This window comes from Odocoileus virginianus, chromosome 11, assembly GCF_023699985.2.
Source record: "Odocoileus virginianus isolate 20LAN1187 ecotype Illinois chromosome 11, Ovbor_1.2, whole genome shotgun sequence".
NCBI lineage: Eukaryota > Metazoa > Chordata > Mammalia > Artiodactyla > Cervidae > Odocoileus > Odocoileus virginianus.
Genome location: NC_069684.1, coordinates 6,864,312 through 6,886,469, shown reverse-complemented (window position 1 = coordinate 6,886,469; position 22,158 = coordinate 6,864,312). Strand labels below are relative to the sequence as shown.

At 49.6% G+C, this 22,158-nt stretch overlaps 1 protein-coding gene across 12 annotated transcripts in view; it reads left to right on the top strand.

The window, feature by feature from the left end:
- The window catches only part of LAMB3 (laminin subunit beta 3), a 126,833-nt gene that overhangs the window by 89,240 nt on the left and 15,435 nt on the right, over positions 1-22,158 (top strand). For all 12 annotated transcript variants that reach the window (XM_070473860.1, XM_070473858.1, XM_070473863.1 and 9 more), the window contains 7 exons: positions 11,469-11,583; positions 12,106-12,179; positions 16,219-16,410; positions 16,898-16,961; positions 17,321-17,514; positions 19,469-19,589; positions 20,329-20,517. In XM_070473860.1, the coding sequence (XP_070329961.1) occupies positions 11,469-11,583; positions 12,106-12,179; positions 16,219-16,410; positions 16,898-16,961; positions 17,321-17,514; positions 19,469-19,589; positions 20,329-20,517 (949 nt within the window). The remainder of the gene's footprint in view (positions 1-11,468; positions 11,584-12,105; positions 12,180-16,218; positions 16,411-16,897; positions 16,962-17,320; positions 17,515-19,468; positions 19,590-20,328; positions 20,518-22,158) is intronic.

Sequence of the window (22,158 nt, the reverse complement as noted above, 5' to 3'; positions counted from 1 at the left end):
CATCTTTGGGGTTAAAAAGACAGAGCAGGAGAGGGAGTGAGAGAGGCTGATGGCCACAAAGGAGGTTTGGGGTGTCTGTGGTTTCCTCTTTCTAGACGTTCCTTGTCCTCGGGACCATGCCGCTGGTATCTGATCCCACCTCTGGCCTCACTGCTCTCCTCTCCCGTGTCCTCTTGGCCACTGGTAGTCATAGATGGTACTGGGTCCAGGCTTTGGAGGCGTTGCGCGGAGATGGCTGTGGTTTCTGCACCTCACCCACTTGGATGTGGGGAAGCCCATCTGACAGTGTTGGGTAAGACGGCCAGCATCAGGCGAGTCCGCCCCGTGGGCCTGGAGTACTTCACAGACATCAGGAGACCTCACAGTAGGGAGCTCTCCAGACAACAGAATGAGTCCAGCTGCCCCCTGCCCACTCCCCGTCCAGTTTCGTACCACTGAGCCATGTCTAGAATGTTCAGGGTGTCCTCCGCTGGGTCCTCTCTTTGGACTGAGCCACCTTCAGGGATGGGCATCAGGCAGAGAGCCGAGGAATGCCCCTCAGTGCCAGCCCGGCCTGAACAGCCTGCCTCCCTCTAGGCCACAGTCCATCCTGTCCCACCCTCTGCCTCTCTCAAATGCCCCAGGGAGCCAGCGGCCTCCCCTGCTCTTAAGCAGTAGTTTGAGAACCCACGGGGGCTTGCAGGAGAGAAGTCTAGACTTCTGCAACCTGGGGAATGGATAAATCTCAGCTATTTTGCTGCTGTGAAAGTTGAGATGCGTTGATTGGTTCTTTCTTCCCCTCGTCTACCAGGGGGAATAAATGGAACCATGGAACCTCTCAGAGAAGAGGATAGGGCATCTTGAGTGCAGTGTGTAGCCCAAAGTCTGCCACTAACTCGTGGTGTGATCTTAGGCAGAAGATCACCCCCTCTAAACCTCGCGTTCCTCTTCGTGAACAAATATTAGCTCAGTGGTCTTTCGTGTCGCTCTTTGCTCCAGTTTCCTTTGGGAGTGAGCTGAGCACAGAGAACCAGCTTCTCTCCCCCGCCTGCCTCCTCTCTGCCTTGTCTAATTTCTCTTTCCTTCTCTCTTCCCCACCTCACCTCCCAGAGGCCATGGCTTGCCAGCAATGAGGACATCTGTTAAGTCACTGATACTCCTCTGTCCGGGTGGACCCTGAACCCTCCCTGGGTACACGGGTGGCTGTGTGATGAAAATTAGGAATCCAGATATAACTCAGGAGTTCTCATTTTGGTTTTTAAGTTTATTTTTATTAGTAAATGATATTATAGTAAAGCTATAGTTTATTAAGCACATATTATGTCTCAGGCATTAGACTGAGAGTTTTATATAAATTAGCTCAGTTAATTTTCACAGTGTTCCATGAGGTAGCTCCTATTATCCCCTTCCCCATGGGAACGTCTGGGTGTGTGCTGGGATCCCCCAGACTTCTGATAGAAATGTATAGGAACTGAGTTTTCTGAGTGGCTAGAGATGGTGGTGCAGTGGCCAGGCCCAGCTGGAGAGGAGGGCGGCATGGTACAAAGCTGCCTTGCTAAGGCCTGCCCCTCAACCCCGACCTCCCCATCCCTCTCTACCAGCCCCTTCTCCCACGTACACACCTTACTTAAGTCAAAGCCCCTGGTCAGCGCCTCTGTGCTAGTTTCATGCAGGGGTGACATGGGGGCCCTGAGCCCAGTAAAATCACCCGGCACTGCTGCCTGCCTGCCTTCCGGTGTGACATAAATGCAAGTGCACTAGGGATTTATGACTCTTGGACATTTTAGCATTGCTCGCTGCCCCCTGCCAACCCTGGGGAGACTCAGGGGCACTGGGGACGCCTTCCAGTTCCAAAGTGGCCTCTCCCAGCTTCTGATCTCGGAGTATGGCTGCTTTCTCCTGGGTCAGTCTTGGCCTGTCAGCCCGTCTCCTCTTCTGCCTGATTTTTTCTCACTGACTTAATCCTATTGGCCCATGTGTCCATGCTGCAGCCTTGACAATGGACTTAGGACTCGGGCAGCTTTGCCTTGTCCCCCCAGCCCTGCCCAGCTTTGCTCTTCCAGGTCTCCCTGCCTCGACTACCCATTAACTGTCCGGACTTGAACCCAGGCTGGTCTTTTACCGAAACAGCCTGAGGCGGAAGTCCCACCCTATCCCCTGGCTCTCTCTCTTCCAGCTCCTAGGTAATCTCTGAGTAAATTCACTGTACCGTTTCCCCCTAAAGCCCAAGGCAAGGATGAAAATATCTGTGATGTCTCCATACCCTCATTTCCTTCTGTGCTTTCCCCAAGCCTTCATTGCTCATTTGAAAAATAGGAGCAGTGGCAGCACCCTCTTCAGTGAGTTGTGTTTGTGCATGCTGAGTTCCTTCCATCCTGTCCAACTCTTTGCGACCCGGGGGACTACAGCCTGCCAGGCTCCTCTGTCCATGGCATTCTCCAGGCAAGAATACTGGAGTAGGTTGCCATGCCCTCCTCCAGGGTTGTTGTGCAGACCACATAAAAAAAGGAGCCAAGTGATCACGAGCCTGGTGTCTGGAAGAGGCTGCATGTCCCAGCCCCTCTCCCACTGACCTGTGTCTGCATGCAGAGGCCGCCCCACCTGTCAGTCATTCTCCTGAGCACTTCTTCTCGGATCAGGATGTGCAGTTGAATAATTATTGAAGTCAACCTGCCCTTGGGCCAGCCCACTGACCACCTCGCATCTGATTTTCAGTCTGGCTGCTGGAGAACCCGGAGGCAGTCGGGTTAGTGAAGTCGCCCAATAAGGGGTGAAGACTTTCTAGGTCTGGTCCTGCCTCTGACACTTAGAAGAGGAACGTGACCTTGAGAAGGTCATGCCTTCTGTCTAGACCGCCATTTCCTCATTCATGAAATAAGGGAGTCAGTCAGCCTTTGTTGGTTCAGCTCTCACATGCCTGCCAGGCTTCTGGCTGGGCTGCATGTGACCCCGAGGGTCATCTGTGATCTCTGCTAGGTGGGCCCTGGCAGGGGCTGAGCCACGACCTTCAGTTATTTCTGGGCTGGTGCACGCTGCTTGGGAATCAGCGGGGTTTTGCCTGGAAGCTTTCCAGCCCTGATTTCTGCTCCTGACAAAGTCTCCTCCAATGTTGTGTCTGTTCCCTTAAATGCTTTATTTATCCCCCCCCCCCCTTCTGGGGGAAAACTTAATTATCCAGCTGCCTTAATAACAGTCTTAAACAGTGCATTCCTCAGGTTAATTAGCTGTGTAAGCCAAGCAGCTGTCATTTTTATCTCTTGGAAACAAGCTGAGGAGCAGTATCCAGTTGACAGCCCTTCCTCTTAACATACACACACACACCCCACATAAGCACACTCAAACCCACAGGCACACACCCAACAACCATTGCCTTTCTGTGTTTGACAGACATCTGTTTTCTTGACCTCTGGCATGGCTAAAGTGTACACACAGAATGTGAGAATGTGTTCATATCCATCCTGAGGTCCTTGTCCTCTGCTCACAGAGGACTTTGAGCCTGCCTCTGACCAAAATATCTGCTCTCCTGTTTCCTAGGAGATCTTAACAGATCTGAAACTTTCCAAGCTCCTGCCATTGCGAGTCTTCATTTGGATGAAACATCGTTGAGTTCTTTGTTTAAAATCCAGATGCCCTTGGGAAAGGCGTCATGTTAATCTATCATCATTTATATTTCAACAAGGGTTTGCTTATCAGAAAATTAGCTATGGCTTTTGCAAAGGGTCCCAAGAGAATGAGACCAAGAATGAGTAAGTTTAGAAGAGAGAGCAGAAAATGAACAAGGTCACTGGTGGAAAGAGTTGCTATCAGAGGGAAGCAAAACTTGGGTTGTGGCATGTGAAATTTGGGGGTCCTGGTTCTTTCGGACTGGGGAGTGTGTCTTGTGGGATTAGAAGGAGGGAAGAGAGTAGAAAGGTGAGATGAAACCTGGACACAAACTTGGGTGGCCTCACAACTTTGTTGGCCTGGCTTCTCACACCGTTGCTTCTTGAATCAGGTCCCTAGAAGCTCTCTGGGCAGTGCCTTGCTTCTTTGCCCTTAGCGGCAAAAGGAATCACTGTCAATGGTAGAACTTTCAGAGGTCCAGGCATGCAAACCAACTATCTGCACTCAGGTCTAGGAGGACACCTCTGTTTCTGGAGAAGTCTGGGCAGGGGGTGAGGCTGCCCTTACTAGGGGAGAAGAGAAGGAGCATCCTGAAAACCAACTCTAGTCCCTGCAATGTCCCATGGCTGTCACGTGACTGCTGTGTCCCTTGAAGCACTACAGGATGAGAAGGTTTGGAGGCAGAGAGCCCAGGAGCAGAATTCCTGCTTCTTCTCTTCCTAGTCCTGTAGATTTGGACACATTTCTTAGCTTCTCTAGGACTTGCCTTCCTAATCTGTCAAATGAAGATACCCACTTTTGATCCAATATGCCTACCTCAGAGATTTTGGAAGGATAAAATGAGATAATGTATGTATCATGCTAAGGTCAGAGCCTCAGTTCAGTTCAGTTGCTGACTCTTTGAAACCCCACGGGCTATAGCACACCAGGTTTCCCTGTCTATCACCAATTCCCAGAGCTTACTCAAACTCATATCCATAGAGTCGGTGATGCCATCCAGCCATCTCATCTTCTGTCATCCCCTTCTTTTCCTGCCTTCAATCTTTCCCAGGGTCAGGTCTTTTACAGTGAGTCAGCTCTTTGCATCAGGCGGCCAAAGTAATGGAGTTTCATCTTCAACATCAGTCCTTCCAATGAATATTCAGGACTGATTTCCTTTAGGATGGGCAGGTTGGATGTCCTTGCAGTCCAAGGGACTTTCAAGAGCCTTCTCCAACACCACAGTTCAAAAACATCAATTCTTAGGCACTCAGCTTTCTTTATGGTCCAACTCTCACGTCCATACATGACTACTGGAAAAACCACAGACTCGACTAGATGAACCTTTGTTGGCAAAGTGATGTCTCTGCTTTTTAATATGCTGCCTAGGTTGGACATAGCTTTTCTTCCAAGGAGCAAGTGTCTTTTAATTTCATGGCTGCAGTCACCATCTGCAGTGATTTTGGAGCCCAGAAAAATAAAGTCAGCCACTGCTTCCATTGTTTTCCCACCTATTTGCCATGAAGTGATGGGACCAGATGCCATGATCTTAGTTTTTTTCCTGAATATTGAGTTTTAAGCCAACTTTTTCACTCTCCTCTTTCATTTTCATCAAGAGGCTCTTTAGTTCTTCTTCACTTTCTGCCATAAGGGTGGTGTCATCTGTGTATCTCAGGTTATTGATATTTCTTTCATCAGTCTTGATTCCAGCTTGTGCTTTGTCCAGCCTGGTATTTTACATGGTGTGCTCTGCATATAAGTTAAATAAGCAGGGTGACAATATACAGCCTTGACGTACTCCTTTCCCAATTTAGAACCAGTCTGTTGTTCCATGTCCAGTTCTAACTGCTGCTTCTTGACCTGCATACAGATTTCTCAAGAGGCAGGTCAGGTGGTCTGGTATTCCCATCTCTTTCAGAATTTTCCACAGTTTGTTGTGATCCACACAGTCAAAGGCTTTGGCGTAGTCAGTGAAACAGAAGTAGATGTTTTTCTGGAACTCTCTTGCTTTTTTGATGATCCAATGGATGTTGGCAATTTGATCTCTGGTTCCTCTGCCTTTTCTAAAATCATCTTGAACATCTGGAAGTTCACGGTTCCTATATTGTTGAAACCTGGCTTGGAGAATTTTGAGCATTACTTTGCTAGTGTGTGAGATAAGTGCAGTTCTGTGGTAGTTTGAACATTCTTTGGCATTGCCTTTCTTTGGGATTGGAATGAAAACTGACCTTTTCCAGTCCCATGGCCATTGCTGAGTTTTCCAAATTTGCTGGTATATTGAGTGCAGCACTTTCACAGAATCATCTTTTAGGATTTGAAATCGCTCAACTGGAATTCTATCACCTCCACTAGCTTTGTTCATAGTGATGCTTCCTAAGGCCCACTTGACTTCACATTCCTGGATGTCTGGCTCTAGGTGAGTGATCACACCATCATGGTTATCTGGGTCACGAAGATCTTTTTTGTATAGTTCTTCTGCATATTTTTGCCACCTTTTCTTAGTATCTTCTGCTTCTGTTAGGTCCATACCATTTCTGTCCTTTATTGTGCCCATCTTTGTATGAAATATTCCCTTGGTATCACTGATTTTCTTGAAGAGATCTCTAGTCTTTCCCATTCTATTGTTTTCCTCTATTTCTTTGCACTGATCACCGAGGAAGGCTTTCTTATCTCTCCTTGCTATGCTTTGGAACTCTGCATTCAGATGGGAATATCTTTCCTTTTCTCCTTTGCCTTTAGCTTCTCTTCTTTTCTCAGCTATTATACTCATGCAGTATAATTTTGGAGTGTTGTGGTATTCATCATTTTGGTCATCAGCTTCAGAACTGAGCTTTCTGAACTTGGTTTCACTGGAGATAAGAGCTGTACTGAGTTAAGGTTTTGGTCAAGATGTTAGTTCATGACAGTGCTTCATAGCACTGGGGTTTGATTCCCACCTGGCCCAAGACAGGCCCCGATTTTTCACCTTTTCTGGCAATATCCATTGACATATAAATGATGAGGCTTGTGGATCACAGGAGCTTCCCAGGTAGCTCAGTGGCAAAGAATCTGCCTGCCAAGTAGGAGACTCAGGAGACGCCGGTTTGATCCCTGGGTCGGTAAGATCTCCTGGAGTAGAAAAAGAGCAGCCCACTCCAGCATTCTTACCTGGGAAATCCCATGGATAGAGGAACCTGCTGGGCTACGGTCCATGGGGTGGCAAAGAGTCAGACATGACTGAGCGCGCACACACACATATGGATCACAGTGGGAGTCTGGTGGAGACCTTGCTGATCAAGGTCTTCAGGGTCCCTTCTTTCCCTGCTCACTTTGCTGGGAAGAGTGCTTCTCCAGCACCGTGTTTGGCCAATGCCTTATTTTTCTTTTACTTCTTTTGCATTCTTGTTTGGAGTGTCTTTAACCTCTGAGCAGATAAGCTGGAGTTGGGGAGAATTCTAACAGCATGTTAGAGCAAGAAGGAGCTTCATTATCTCATCCCACCCCTGCACTTTACCAATGAGGGAGCTGAAGTGGAGGGAATGTCTTGTAGGCAGCTGCATTTTTTTTTTTTTTTGGATCCCGGCTGTCTTTGTTTTGGCCCTGGCTGACAGCCATGACCCTGACTTCAGCTCCTTAAATGGACATAGGTCATCTCTGACTTGCTCAGGGGAGGGAGCTGGGCCATGGCTAAGCAGAGCCTGTTTTCCCATTTCCCTCCAGAATTTGCTCCCTTTTCTGCTAAGACACAGAGCTTTGATTTGCCTTGCCTTCCTTGTTCCACCCTCTCCACTGTGACTGAGGCTCCCGCTGTCGCCTTTGCCTTCCCGTATTTCTCTGGTTTGTCTTCCAGCCAGACTGCTGAGCTTCTAGAAAGCTCCGGGATAAGGGAAGAGGCCCAGCCTTTCCAGACGGAGAATGATCAGGAGCCAAGCTGGCTGGAGGCCTGACAGGCTGAATGGATAATAACGCTGCATCTCTGAGGTAGCCCGGCCAGGCGAGTGCTGGCCAAATGACCCCAGAGAGGGAGGCAGCTGCGGCTGGGAGCTTCCATCTCCGGGAGAGACAGAGGCATGTCACACACAAGAGGGGAAGGGCCTTGTGTTGAGAATCTCTCTCTCTTTCACATACACACACACAGTCACACTCACACACATGTACTGCATGTAGACATACAGGAATAAAATAGAAAGGGAAACTGAGGCCCAGAAAGAGAAGGAATTGGCAGCTTGTCTTCAGGTGGGCTTGTGCCATAGGCCACCCTAATTCGGGCCTCTGTCCCTCTGGCTGGCTGACAAGCAGAGCTGCATAAAATACCTGTCCCAAGCCTGGTGGCTTAGCTTGTGTCTGAGGATTGAAATAAGTCCCTCCTTTATTTCGTTACTGTGATGAAGGCACATAGGTGTTCAGCTCATAAGGTCATCTGATCCTTCTGTCACTGTCTGTGCATGTGGAGGCAGGTGGCGGGGGCCTGGGGTACCCCAGACTGACTGTGAAGACAGGGAGGAGGCAGGGCAGCAACCCCATGCTGAGTATCCTAGGCCTTCTGAGTTTGTTTAAAACAAGGCCTGGATATAAAAGTTAATATATATTCAAGGCATCAAAAATTACTAAAAAATAACCAAGAAAAAAAAGTTACCTGTAATCCCATTTCCCAGAGGTAATTAGGTTAAGCCATATGCAGTTGCCATTTTTGTAGGTCAAGATAGCTGAATATCAGTCATTTCATTTGGTTCAGCCTAATATATTGGTGCAGTGCCTTCTACCTACTGATTCCTTAAAAAATATGTATTTGTGATCATGATGTATATACAAGCTTATGCCCAACTTTTTTCATAAAACATTATATTTTTTTTCATAAAACATTGTAAGCATTTCCCCCATGCAATTAAAATCTTTCTGTCAACATTCTTTTCAAAAGTTACATAATATTTCATCATTTGGGAATATCAAGGGCATTTCCCGAGTCCCAGGTTGAGCTGCTGTAGGTCCTGTGTCCCATGGCCCAAGGAAAAAAAGAGCCTGTTTCTGGCACTCTCTTGGCCAGAGAACAGGCTGGGATCTGTTCCCAGCAAGCCCAGAGGAGCTTGGATGACAGGTCACCGGAAGGCGGCTGGCCCTCATCTCTCCGCGGGCCATGTGCTGAGTGCAGACAGGATGGGGGGTGGAGAAGTTTGCCTCTGAGAGGCCGGGCAGAGTGGGGAGGAGGGTGTGCCTGCCGCCAGGGACCAGAATAGGATCCTGGAGGAGACTCAGATGCCAGCAAGAGGCAGCTTTTGCCCAGAAAGGATTATTTTAAGTGCTCAGGTGTTTGTTTTAGCCACTGACATTCCTGCAGTCTCCGTGCTAACTGAGTGAGGTTAGCCTGACAAACCAGCTTTCTTCCCAGAGCATTTTCCCTGCCATGGTCAGCCTCAGGGTCAGACTGGGCCCTGTGGGTGAGACAGAGATGGTCACCCTTGACCATGCTTCCTTCCCGCGATGTCGGTGCACACAGGTGGCTTCCTAGTGGAGATGAGAGGATGGCAGAGAGGGAAAGATGGCGGGGAGGAGAGAGAGAGGAGAGGAGAAGAAGAGAAGGGCGTGAGGAGGGACCATGTCTGGCGCTGGTGCAAGTACTGGCCATCAGTCAACGGGAAAATCACAGAGCCTCTTGGAGCTTCAGCCTTCTCACACCTGCGGGAATAATATTACACGTAGGGTGGTTGTCAGGCTTAAATAGGTTATTGCACTGAAACTCTTGATACAGTACCTAGCACGTGGTAGGGACTCTGGTCATTTCATATTGATTTTGGTCACCTCCTCACCCCCTCACCCCTCTCTTTAAACTCCCAGGAAGGGAGGGTCGAGTAATAATATGAATGAAAATGCTAGCCTTTCCTGAGCATTTACTATTCATTCCAAAAGTTTTTACAGAGGGCCTACTAAGTGCTGGGCACTTTGCTGAGCAACTGGAATACAGCAGAAAGGAAAGTAAGTTCTGCCCTCGTGGAGTCTACATTCTAGCAGGGGGAGGCAGATGGCAAGTAAACACGGTGAGCAAATGCATGTACAATAAATGAACAGTATGTCAAGTGGAGATATTACTGTGAAGAAGAATGTAGCCCGGCAAAGGATGGACAGTGGCTGCTGTTTTATATAAGGCATGCATGCCAGCCATTATGTGAGCACTAAACTTCTCCCCACAATATTTTTTTAAAGTATTTCATAATCATTTAAAATTCTCTTTCATTACAGTTTATCATAGGATATTGAATATAATTCCCTGTGCTATATAGCAGGACCTTGTTGTTTATCTGTTTTGTATGTAATAGTCTGTATCTGCTAATCCCAAACTCCTAATTTAACCCTCCCCACCGGCACACCTTTCCCCTTTGGTAACCATAATTCTACTCTCTCTGTGAGTCCATTCCATTTTATAAATAGATTCATTTATATCATACCAAAATTGTTGTTTAATAAAGCACTTTGGGAAGTGATGAGGATGCCTCCAAGCACCAGGAAGGGGACAGTCCTCTTGTTTTGCAGATTGGTGGTGGGAGCTGGAGAGTGGGGTGGGAAGCAGAGGCTCGCAGAGCAGGACTCCTGGCTCCCCTCCGGCATCGTCCACTGTTCCAGGCTTTGTTCAGTGGCGCTGGGGGAAGAGCAGTGTTGGGTGAAGAGTTTCTGTAACTCAAGGCACAGGCTCAGCATGTCAACTCTTCCCTTCGGGACTGAGCTGTCAGCTTCACAGGTTCAGCAGACATCACCCATTCTGATGGATCAGCCTCCCCATCTTAGGGCCTTCGCTGGATGGTTCACAGGCTGCAAGGCCTCAGAGATGGCTGCCTGAGCTTCCTCCTGGTTCTGGGGGCTGGAGGCTTAGAGGAAACAGAGGCAGGGGGTGTGGGGAGGTGCAGTCGCCTCTGCCCGGAAGGGCTTGCCATTCAGGGAGGCTCTCGTCCAAGCCTTGCTTTAACATGTGTCTCAACCTGGAGCCCTCTGAGAAGTGTTCTTTCTGCTGGACATGAGCTTTGGGACCGTGGTTACTCAGAGAAAACAGGTTTTATGTGTGTTGCGTGAAGAACCTAGGCAAGGTCATGGTGTCTCAGTGGGGTGTGTGGGCACGCATGCGCCAGGGCAAACACATGCAAACATATGCAAACGTATGCACAATGACGCACTATGGGCAAACTGTAAGAACAAGGGCCAGTCCTCTGGCTGTGTTCTTTTCCTTGATGATCTCTGCCCTGCTCTGGAGCCTGTGGGGTCCAGTTCTGTCTCTTGTCTCACTCCAGGGCATGGGCAGACCAGGGAAGGTGATGTTTTGGGGGGACTTCCCTGGTGAGACTGTTTCCTCCTTGGCTGCCCACTCTAACCCAGATCTTCATGGGGAAGAGACTCTGCCTTCATCCCCAGGGCTGCAGACTTCCTCCACCTTCCTGACCTTGGGACGCCTGCCTACAGAGCTCCATCTGGTTGGACACACTGGGCTTCTCTCCTGTGGGTCAGTTCAGTTCAGTCAGTCACTCAGTTTTGTCTGACACTTTGTGACCCCATAGACTACAGCACTCCAGGCCTCCCTGTCCATTACTAACTCCTGGAGTTTACTCAAAGTCATGTCCATCAAGTTGGTGATGCCATCCAACCATCTCATCCTCTGTCATCCCCTTCTCCTCCTGCCTTCAATCTTTCCCAGCATCAGGGTCTTTTCCAATGAGCCAGCTCTTCCCATCAGGTGGTCAAAGTATTGGAGCTTCAGCTTCAGCATCAGTCCTTCCAATGAATATTCAGGACTGATTTCCTTTAGGATGGACTGGTTGAATCTCCTTGCAGTCCAAGGGACTCTCAAGAGTCTTCTCTAACACCACAGTTCAAAAGCATCAATTCTTCGGCGGGAGAATTCCCGGTATACAAAGGCCCCGCCTCTGAGTCTCTGGTGTCTTCTGCAGTGGCAGATGAAATGCTGCAAGTGTGACTCCAGGTTGCCTCACAATTACAACGGTCACCGAGTGGAGAATGTGGTTTCATCCTCAGGCCCCATGCGCTGGTGGCAGTCACAGAATGGTAAGCGCCTGCCACCACCTCCAGGAGCCCATGCATGTTGGGCTCCCGTAGGATGTGGAGGGTGCCCTGGGGCTCTTTGGGTTTTCCCATGTCTTTCTTATGGTGGTGGGACATGGGTGGTTGATGAGCAGAACCTTCTGTCTTTGTATTTGAGGCCTTTCAGATGTTGTAGGTAGAAGAACTTATTGGAGGTTAATGAAAAGGTAAGAAGGGAGAGAAATGCCTTCATTCCATCTTACTTAGTCGCAGTGGGCTTGCTGAAGGCACTGGGCTTTGGGAACAGATGTGTGTTGGGTTGAGGAGTTGAAAGTCTAAAGGTTTTAAAGACATCAAGTGACAGTGGGAAGGAAATGTGGCCAAGAAGATATGGGATCTTGAATAGGTGATGTGAGTAGAAACGTACTGGTACCACGCCTCTTTGAGAGGGAAATGGGAAAATCAGTTAGAGGGTTTCTGATTTCCCGGAGCCTGGGAAGGTAGATGGTCTCTGCTCTAAAGTTCCTGGCTCTTGTGTCTTTCCAGATGTGAGCCCCGTCTTTCTGCAGCTGGACCTGGACAGGAAATTCCAGCTTCAGGACATCATGATGGATTTTAAGGTGTGATTCCTGGGTACGGCAGTGGATGAGAGAGGGGGGACTCTGGGCCATGTGGGCTTGGACTCATGGGGAGCCCAGAGTCCTTGTCTCTTCAGGCTGGTGGTGATGGTACCACAAGCTGCATACCTTCCTCATGTTGGGGCAGTGCTTACCCCTGAGCCTATATCACGGCGACAGCAGAGGGACCGCTTCCGGAAGGTCAGGGGTACCTCCAGGCCCCCTGTCATCCTCTACCTTTCTGCACCCCCGCCCTTAGCCCATCCAGTTAATTCAGCTCTTCCAAGACCAATTCTACTTACACAGTTGTGTATTCTTGGTATCTTATGTTTTAATAACTTTGCTGATGAGATTGAGTTTAACCAACAGCAAGGAACTGGCCAAGCCACAGGTGAGATGTGCTTTCAGAGTCATCGGCTCATTCAGTGCTATTACTTCTCAGGTTTCGCTTTGAGCTAGTCTTTGGAGATATGCCTTCTGGAGGGCACATTTTCATTCATTAGTGACAGGGTCTTTTCTTTTCCTTTACAGAGATTTGATTTTATTCTTTCTATAGAAATAGTCAAATATTTAATAATAAAGCTTGATTGATGAGAATAGATGATCAGGATAGGTGATATTGAGCTGTGAATATAAAGCAATACGACCTAATATCCTACATGACTGAGGAAGTTGCTTTAAGAACCTCACCTCAAGAATGATAAAAAGGAAAGTGTTAGTTGCTCAGTCATGTCTAACTCTTTGCAACTCCCTGGACTGTAGCCCACCAGGTTCTCTGTCCATGGAATTCTCCAGGCAAGAATACTGGATGGGTGGCCATTCCCTTCTCCATGGGGTCTTCCTGACCCAGGGAAGATGCAGGGTCTCCTGCATTGCAGACATATTCTTTACCTTCTGAGTCACCTAGGAGGCCTCAAGAATAGGTCTCAAGTATTTTGAGAAATGCTAGAGCCATTTGAATAAATACCCAGTCTCTAATGGTGACAACTTTGAAGGGCAACATTCATTTGGATGGATACTCATAGTCTCATTGCTTTGTCATCACCCATTCATTTATTTGTCCATTCTTGCTACATACACATTGAACATAGATTATATTCTGTTAAAAAGCTGAATAAAACTAGATCACAATCCTCAAATTGCTTTGGTATGTATAGGGAAGACAAAGAATCGGTAGCAAGACAGTGGGACGTGTGCTCTGATATTGGTAGGAAGAAGTACTAGGGACCTTGGCAAGGGGGCACCCAGCTTGATCTGTCTTTGGTGGGGATGGTCAGAGCATGCACCCACGGGAAGATGAAACTTCTTAGGCCGGTAAGAGCCACGTGAAGTTTAAGTTCATTCCAGGCAAAGAGAATAGCAAAGTACAAAGATTAAGAAGCAAGAGACAAGAACGTATATAATTGGGGGAGGGGGCAAAAGAATGCACACAGGGTCTGGAAGGGCAAATGTGTATATGGTGGTGAGCGGCAAGGATGTGGAAGGCTACAGACTGAGAGATGAGTTTACAGATGTAAATGGGGAGAAGGAGAGTGGATGAAAGATTCATGTATTCATTCAACAAATGTACTGAATGACTATTATGTGCTAGATGCTGGGGGTACAGCTGTGAACCAGCTAGACAGGGGATGCCTGTGGTTTATTGTCGTGGTTCTCAGCCAGCTTATATTTGGCCATTTGTAGACCAATGTGTGGTTGGTACAGCTGTGGGCATGCTATTGACATCTAGTGAGTGGAGGTCCGGGGTACTGCTAACCATCCTGTAATGATGAGGACAGTCCCCATGACAAGGCATTATCCAACTCCAGATATTAACAGTGCCAAGGTTACCCTGGTCTGGTGGGAGAAAAATAAAAACAAAACAGGAAACCCACAAATAAGTAATGGGAAATTGTGGTGACATTTACAATGGCAGCAAATGAGATCCCAGAATAGGAAATGATGTGGTGGGTGGGCAGAGTGTGGGCAGAAGAATGCAGGTTAGGTGGGTATAAAAAGATCTCTGTGAGGAAGTGACATTTAGCTGAGAACAAAAGAAAGAACCCACCCGGGGAGAGGAGTACTCCAGGCCAAGGAAGCCACGTGAACAAAGGCTCTGAGGAGGGAGCAAACGGGCTGTGACTGAGGGCTTGAGGAGATGGAGTGCACAGTGGCATGGTCAGGAGTTCAGATTTATTCAAGAAGAGTGAGCAGAGGACTTGGACAGATAATCCTCCAAAGAGGACACACGGACAACGGGTCCGTGAAAAGATGCTCAGCATCGTTAACCATCAGGGAAAAGCAAGTGAAAACCACAGTGAGGTGTCACGTCACACCTGCCAGGATGGCTAGCATCAAAAAGATCAGGGGGTCCCCTGGTGGGGAAGTGGTTAGGATTCCAGCCTTTCACGGCCATGGCCCGGGTTTAATCCCTGTAGTCGGGGAACATCCCACAAGCCATGTGGCACGGGCCAAAAGAAAAAAGATGAGGTAAGTGTTGGTGAGGATGTGGAGAAAAGGGAACACTTGTTTACTCTTAGAGGGAATGTAGATTGGTGCAGCCACTGTAGAAAGCAGTATGAAAGTTCCTCAAAAAGTTATTAAAAAAAAAGTTCACCATATGATCCTGCAATCCCACTTCCGGTTGTATATTGGAAGAAAATGAAGTCACTGTCTCAAAGAGATGTCTGTAATGCCCATGTTCATTACAGTATTATTCACAATAACCAGGAGATGAAAACAACCTGAGAGTCTATCAGTGGATGAATGGGTAAAGAAAATGTCACGTACACACACATCCATATACAGACACACATGTGTGCACACATACACACACACACAGACTAGAATATTCAGCCATGAAGAAGGAGGGAGATCTTGTGACAGCAGGAATGGACTTTGAGGGCATTCTGCTAAGTGAACTGAGACAGATGGAAAGATGAATACCACATGTCTTCACATATATAGGGAATCTTAAAAACCTGAACTCACCAACGTAGAGAAGAAGATGGTGGTTGCCAGGGGCTGGAGGGAGGGGGAGATGGGGGGGTGCTCCTCATAGGATATAAAGGTCCAGGTATAAGATGAATAAGTTCTGAAGATCTAATGGACAGCGTGGTGACAATTATAATTATTAACACTGTGCTAGACACCTGGAAGTTGTTAAGAGAGTCGACCTGAAATGTTATCGTGACACAGAAAAAGATTATTATGTAAGAGGATAGACATGTTAACTCACCTTATTGTAATAATCATTCTGTAACATATATGACTATCAAATCATCACATTTGATACACCTTAAACTGACATATTGCATAGCCATAATATCTCAATAAAGCTTGGAAAGAAACAGAGTGGGAAAGCCATTGGGAGGTTTTGAGGAGAGAAGAGTCACAGCCCATTTTACATTTGAGAAAGGAAGTTCTGTTTGTGTGGAGGCTGGATTTATGAACCCAAAGAAGCATTCCTAGCTGGGGGCGGTCAGCATAAAGAGAACACGGAAAGTCGTGAGAAATGGATGGAATCACTGAGGGCAGAAGTAGGTCAGTGCAGACCCGTTGAAGAGTCTCATGCAGGGAGTGATGTGATCAGATAACCCTGCAGGTGAAGTGTGGGGGCGTGGCTTGAAGAGCCTGGGCAGAAGCTGGGTTTGAGTTTCAGGCTGTTGCAGGAATCCAGGCTCAGAGCAATCAGGGGCCTGAGCTCTGACCATGGCTGTGGGAGAAAAAAGAGGAAAGGAGAGAATCAGTGTTTGGCTCTAGGAAGCCCAGTGGGAGAATTTTCTGGCCTGACTGCCTGGGTGGTGGGCTGAGTAGGGATCGTGCCTTCTGGAAGTGAGATCTGCTTTCTCTCACTTCCCAGAAGCAGGGAAAACCTGCTGGGGCCCGTGGTTTGCCAGGAGGATTGGACCGCAGTGCCCCTGAACCCACTTGCTCCGTGAGGCCCTCCTTCTCCCTCCTCGCTGGGGTTCTCAGGAGCATCACTTAGCACTTAAGAGCGTCTTTCTGTGACCGTGTCCCCCAGGCGGGGTCGCTCAGACCCCCTCCCCGTGTGTCCCTGCAGGGGCCCGTGCCTGCTGGCATGCTGATCGAGCGCTCCTCGGACTTCGGCAAGACCTGGCAGGTGTACCAGTACCTGGCTGCCGACTGCAGCTCCGCCTTCCCCTGGGTCCACCAGGGCCAACCCCAGAGCTGGCAGGACGCTCGGTGCCAGCCTCTGCCCCAGAGGCCTAACGGGCGCCCGAATGGGGCCAAGGTATGAGAGGGCACCCTGAAAAATAGGCGTGGGGAGAGGCTTCCCACTTCCCGTCCCTCACGTGGTCACCCAGGCTTTGGGGAGTCCGTGAGAGCCCTCCCCCTCCTTCGGGCAGAGCCTTGCTCTCTCCTGACTCCCCGACAGTGGCCCCTCTAGGAGGAGTACGTGTGAGTGCGTGCTCAGTCATGTCTGACTGCGACCCCATGGACTGTAGCCCGCCAGGCCCCTCTGTCCGTGGGATTCTCCAGGCAAGAGTACTGGAGTGGGGTGCCATTTCCTCCTCCAGGGGATCTTCCTAACCCAGGGATCAAACCCAGATCTCTTGTGGCTCCACGTTGGCAGATGTAGGCTTTACCACTGTGCCACCTGGGAAGGAGCTCTCTGGACACCGTCAGGACACTTGGCGGGGCACTGATGGAAAAGAGGCCCTCTGGGCTTGGGCCAAGCTCGCCTCTTCCTCGGGTCTGCCCTTACCCCCTCTCTGCAGGTTCAGCTCAACCTTATGGACTTAGCCTCTGGGATCCCAGCCACACAAAGTCAAAAAATTCAAGGTCAGTGTGGCCACTCCTCTAGCCCGTGGGACTGTGGGTAGAGAACAAACCAGGCTTGCAGCTCAGATGGTGGACATTTGCTAGTCTTTGCTGCCTCTGTCAGCGTGGTTGGATTGAACGCTGGCCCTGCTTAAGCCCGTAGGGGTATGGTGCTGGCCCAGCCACTCAAAAGGCCCGAGTCAGGGTGGTGGTGGTCGGGGTCTTTTGTGTTGTGGGAGGGCTGGGGAAGACGGGAGGTGAGATCAGAGTTCCTTTCCTTATCATCCTGCCCTAGGAGACTCTGCGTCTAAATTCTTTTTTTTTTTTTCTTCTTTGCCCCCACTCCCGCCCCCTCCCTCCTCGCTGTTCGTCCCCTGCAGAGCTGGGGGAGATCACCAACTTGAGGGTCAACTTCACCAAGCTGGCGCCTGTGCCCCAGAGGGGCTACCACCCTCCCAGCGCCTACTACGCTGTGTCCCAGTTGCGTCTGCAAGGGAGCTGCCTCTGTCACGGCCATGCGGACCGCTGCGCCCCCATTTCCGGAACTCCTGCCAGCCCCTCCGCCGCCGTGCAGGTGGCAGCCCAGGGCGGGAAGGGAGAGGGGAGTGGGCAGGGCCAGGGCGGACTGCGGGCATCCTCGGGACCCCTGGAGAGGAGAGGGGCACTACATTTAAGACTTGAGTATTTACTGTTTTAGCGATGGCGAAGATGAGTGTAAACGGTTATCGTTTTCAAGGTCCCATTTGATAGCACTTCTTTGGACCTGCTTTATGATTTGAGATGATTTTTATTCAGTAACACAGACGTATATATAAGTATACATGTAAGTAGAAGTATATGCGTGGGTGTTGCAGGGAGCTTAAGGCATTGATTCTCAGCCCTGGCTGCACATCATAATTTCCCAGGAAGCTAAAAAGATCGCCCAGATCCCTACCTCCAGACACTCTAATTGTATTATTATTATTTAAAGCTCCCAGTGATTCTAACACCTTGCCAGGATTGAGAGCCCCTGGTTTGGGGACTTTGAAGTCCCATTTAGGGGTGAGATGTGGGACAGGAAGAGAGAACAGAGTCTAACAAGGATGCTACGTTCACCCCAGAGCGGCTGAGTCAGATGTGTCAGGGATAGAAAGAGAAGCTCCAGCTTAACAAGTGACCCAGGGGCGTTTGCTGGGAAGCCAAGCTTGAGGGCCGTCAGCAGAGGAGAGAGACCCTTGCACTGAGTAGCAGAGGGAGCTGTCATTTCAGTTTCCTGGTTCTTCTATGGTATTAACACGCGGGAGCAGGGTACTTGTTCTAGTGATAAAGGCACACGATGAGGTCCTATCAGGTGGCCCGCTAGGGAAAATAAGGGGACAAGAGCATTGGGCAGCCTTTTGCTTTCCACTTTCTGGGCCAGTGCTTCCCCCAGGCCGCAGAGGAGGCCAGAGGGAGATGGGTGCCAGCGATATGCCGGCCGTTAGGGCCCCAAAACACAAGACCAGAACCCAGGCTGGGCATGATCACTGGCATATGAGGATGTAGAGGGGGCCTGCCTAGCCCTGGTGTTTCTCAACACTTGCTACACCATGGGAACACCACTGTTATAAAGTACCGATGTCTGGGCCTTGTCCCTGAGATTGGATGGAATTGGGCCTGGGCATTATCTATCTATCTATCTATCTATCTATCTATCTATCTATCTATCTATCTATCTATCTATCTATCTATCTATCTATCTATCTATCTATCATCTATGTTACAAAGCTCCTCAAATAATGCTTAAGTGCATCCAGAGTTGAAATCCATGGAGTCAGAGGGAGCAGGCAGGCCTGATGAAGGTTGTGCCATTCCAGCTGGGCAGGATCTCGCTGGTGAATAGAACGAGAAGGGGCTTCTAGGAAGGAAGAAAAACTTCAGTACAGGCCACAGGTGGGGAGAAGTGGGGCTTATGCAGGGAGCAGCCAGTTCAGCTCAGCTGTGCTGTTAGGAGTGAGTGGAGGGTGAGCATGGAGCAAACACGGTGCAGGCCCTCGATGCCAGCCCGCGGGTGGTGAGCTTAATTTGGAAGACGATTAGCACACAATTGCTGTTCTATTTCTGTACCTTAATGAGTCTAGTAACAATTCATCATCGCAGTCTCATTAGCCAAACAACTGCAGTCATAGCTTGTTGGAATATAAATCTCCAGAGGGCCCACAAGAATCGCGGTTTACCAACAAGGCTGTGTGAGCACCTTCCAGGCGCTGTTTCGCATTGGGCGGTATGGGGATGGCCAGATGCCAGGACCGGGCTTTTACAAACCCAACAGGAGGAGCAGTGTAGATGTGCAAAGCATGCACACACACATGTATGTACATACATGCACATGCGCACCACACAAGCCGGCCTCTCGAGTGTCAGAGGAGCTCAGTGAAGGCTGGAGGAGCTGGGGTCTGAGCTGGACCCTGGGGTCTAAGCTGAGTGGGAGGGTCAGAGCGGAGAGGGCAAGTCTGTCCCTGGGACGCTCCTGTGATGGTTCCTCCTGGTGACCGATGCCCCGCCCCCAGGTCCACGAGGTCTGCGTCTGCCAGCACAACACCGCTGGCCCCAACTGTGAGCGCTGCGCACCCTTCTACAACAACCGGCCCTGGAGACCCGCGGAAGACCAGGACCCCCACGAATGCCAGAGTATGAGCCTGGGGTCGCCCACCTCCCCTGCAACCACTGGCTGGGATGCTGGCCTCTCTGGGCCATGATGACCTCCTCAGGGACCCGGGGGGAATCTAGTCTTTATTATTAATATTTAAATCTAAACCGAATTGCCCCCGTAACTAAAGCTCTCCTTGCTCTTTGGAGAAGGAGAGGGCTTGTGAGTCGCATCCTGCCAACCCCCAGACTTCAGAGGGACCACGGGTGGGTTCAAGCTTCTGATGCCACACAGCCTTCATGCTAACCCAGGTCTTCCTTCTGGCCTCTCCAGCACCTTATCCTGCGTAGGACACATCTGGTCTCCTGTTGTCATTCTTTCTCTTTCAGATGGGCCCCTGGGGGCAGGGCCCTTCCCTCCATAAATGAGGACAGCCAGAGTCCCAGCCTAGGGAAGGACAGTGACCCAGCAGGAGACCTGTGGTGGCAGTGGGGGAGGGCTGGCATGGGGCGTTCGAATGGCTCTCTCTTTGGCCCCACATGGGTATCATTCTGGGACGAGTCTCCATACTGGGAGTCGGGAGGCCCGCATTCTCAGTTTTCCTTTCTTACTGGCTGTATGAACTGAAATTGACAAGCCTCCCTGGGCCTCAGTTTCCCCATTTCTTAGACCTGGGCATCTTACAGAGTCACTGGGAATGCCAGCGAGTTAGCATGGAGCGTACTTTGTGGATGCCAACGATGCAGGTCTAGCGTCAACCCCAGGAATCTCCTTTTTCAGGGTGTGACTGCAACGGACATTCAGAGACATGTCACTTTGACCCAGCCGTGTTTGCTGTCAGCCAGGGGGCACATGGAGGTGTGTGTGACAGCTGCCGGGACCACACTGAGGGCAGGAACTGTGAACGGTGTCAGCTGCACTATTTCCGGAACCGGCGTCCTGGGGCTCCCATTCAGGAGACCTGCATCCGTGAGTAGGGGCTCTGGGGACCCTGGGCCTCATCAGTCTATTAATCCCCCCCTGCTCTGGGCTCAACAGAGCACATGTCCCTGGGGATGCACATGCCCTCAGGAAGCATGAAGTCTTGGGGGCAATTGTTTTTAACTTGGCCATGCCCTCCTAAACAAGTCAGCGAACCTCTCTGGACGTCAGTCAGTCGCTCATTATGTAGAACTTATTTTGAGTATACTGCTGCTTAGGCGCTTCAGTCGTATCTGACTCTTTGAGACCACAGGGACTACAGCCCACCAGGCTCCTCTGTCCACGGGATTCTCCAGGCAAGAATACTGGAGTGGGTTGCCAGGCCCTCCTCCAGGGGAATCTTCTCGACCCAGGGAACGAACCCAGATCTCTGTACTGCAGGCAGATTCTTTGTCATCGGAGCCACCAGGGAAGCCCTTTTTGAGCATAGGAAATAAAAAAGTCAATATCAGATACAGTTCCTGCTGTCAGGAAACAGAAAGACAGTTTGGTAGCAGAAACCATACACACAGGAAAATGAGGCAGCACTTTGCCCATTTACCTGCCTTTACCAGGTTGTAATGTGGTTTGCTTGTTTTTCTGCTTCCACCAGCATTAAGAACTCCTTTATGGAAGGGATTATTCTTGTACCCTTGGGCCCTAGCACAATGACAGATAAATAACTGATGCTTCAGGAAAGTTTACTGAAGAAACATAAGTCATCCAGGAGTGACTAAACACATCCACAAGGGTCAATGGGGCTTCCTGGGTGGCTCAGCGGTAAAGAACCCTCCTGCAATGCAGGGGTCCCAAGAGATGCAGGTTCAATCCCTAGGTCAGGAATATTCTCTGGAGGAGGGCATGGCAACCCACTCTCATATTCTTGCCTGGAGAATCTCATGGCCAGAGGAGCCTGGAAAGCTATAGTTTGTGGAGTTTCAAAGAGTCAGGCACAACTGAAGTAACTTAGCATGCATGCAGCAAGGGCCAGTGAGTTTGTACAGTTTGAATCGAAAGCACTCTGATTCAGGTGGATTGATCAGGCAAGACTTTCCAGAAGAAGTAAGAGTCTCTGTTTTGAAAGTTGTGAAAGGCACCCAGGTGTTAGGGTGAAAGAAAATTGGTTCACTTTCTGTTGATGTTATCTGCTTATGGAGAGAATGAGAAAAGCTAGAGTTTGACTTCTCGTTCCAGCACTACTTGCTGTGTGACCTTGAGTATGCTATTGGAACATCTCTGAGCCTCAGTTTCCTCATCTGTACAATGGGGATAAGCATGATCAATTCTCAGGGTTGTGATAGGATTACACAAGGCAGCATGCAAGAGTACCCAGCTCAGGGCTGGCTGCAGAGTGGTTGTTCAGTACATCATGCCCACTGAAACTTTCGTCCTACCTAACACATGCCAAGGACTTCCCTGGTAGCTCAGCCAGCAATGCAGGAGAATCCACATTGCAATGAATTCCAAAGAATCTGCCTGCAATGCTGGAGACCCTGGTTCGATTCCTAGGTTGGGAAGATCCCCTAGAGAAGGGATAGACTACCCAGTCCAGTATTCTTGTCTGGAGAAGCCCATGGACAGAGGAGCCTGGTGGGCTATAGTCTGTGGGGTCCCAAAGTGTCGGATGCGACTGAGTGACTAAGCACATTG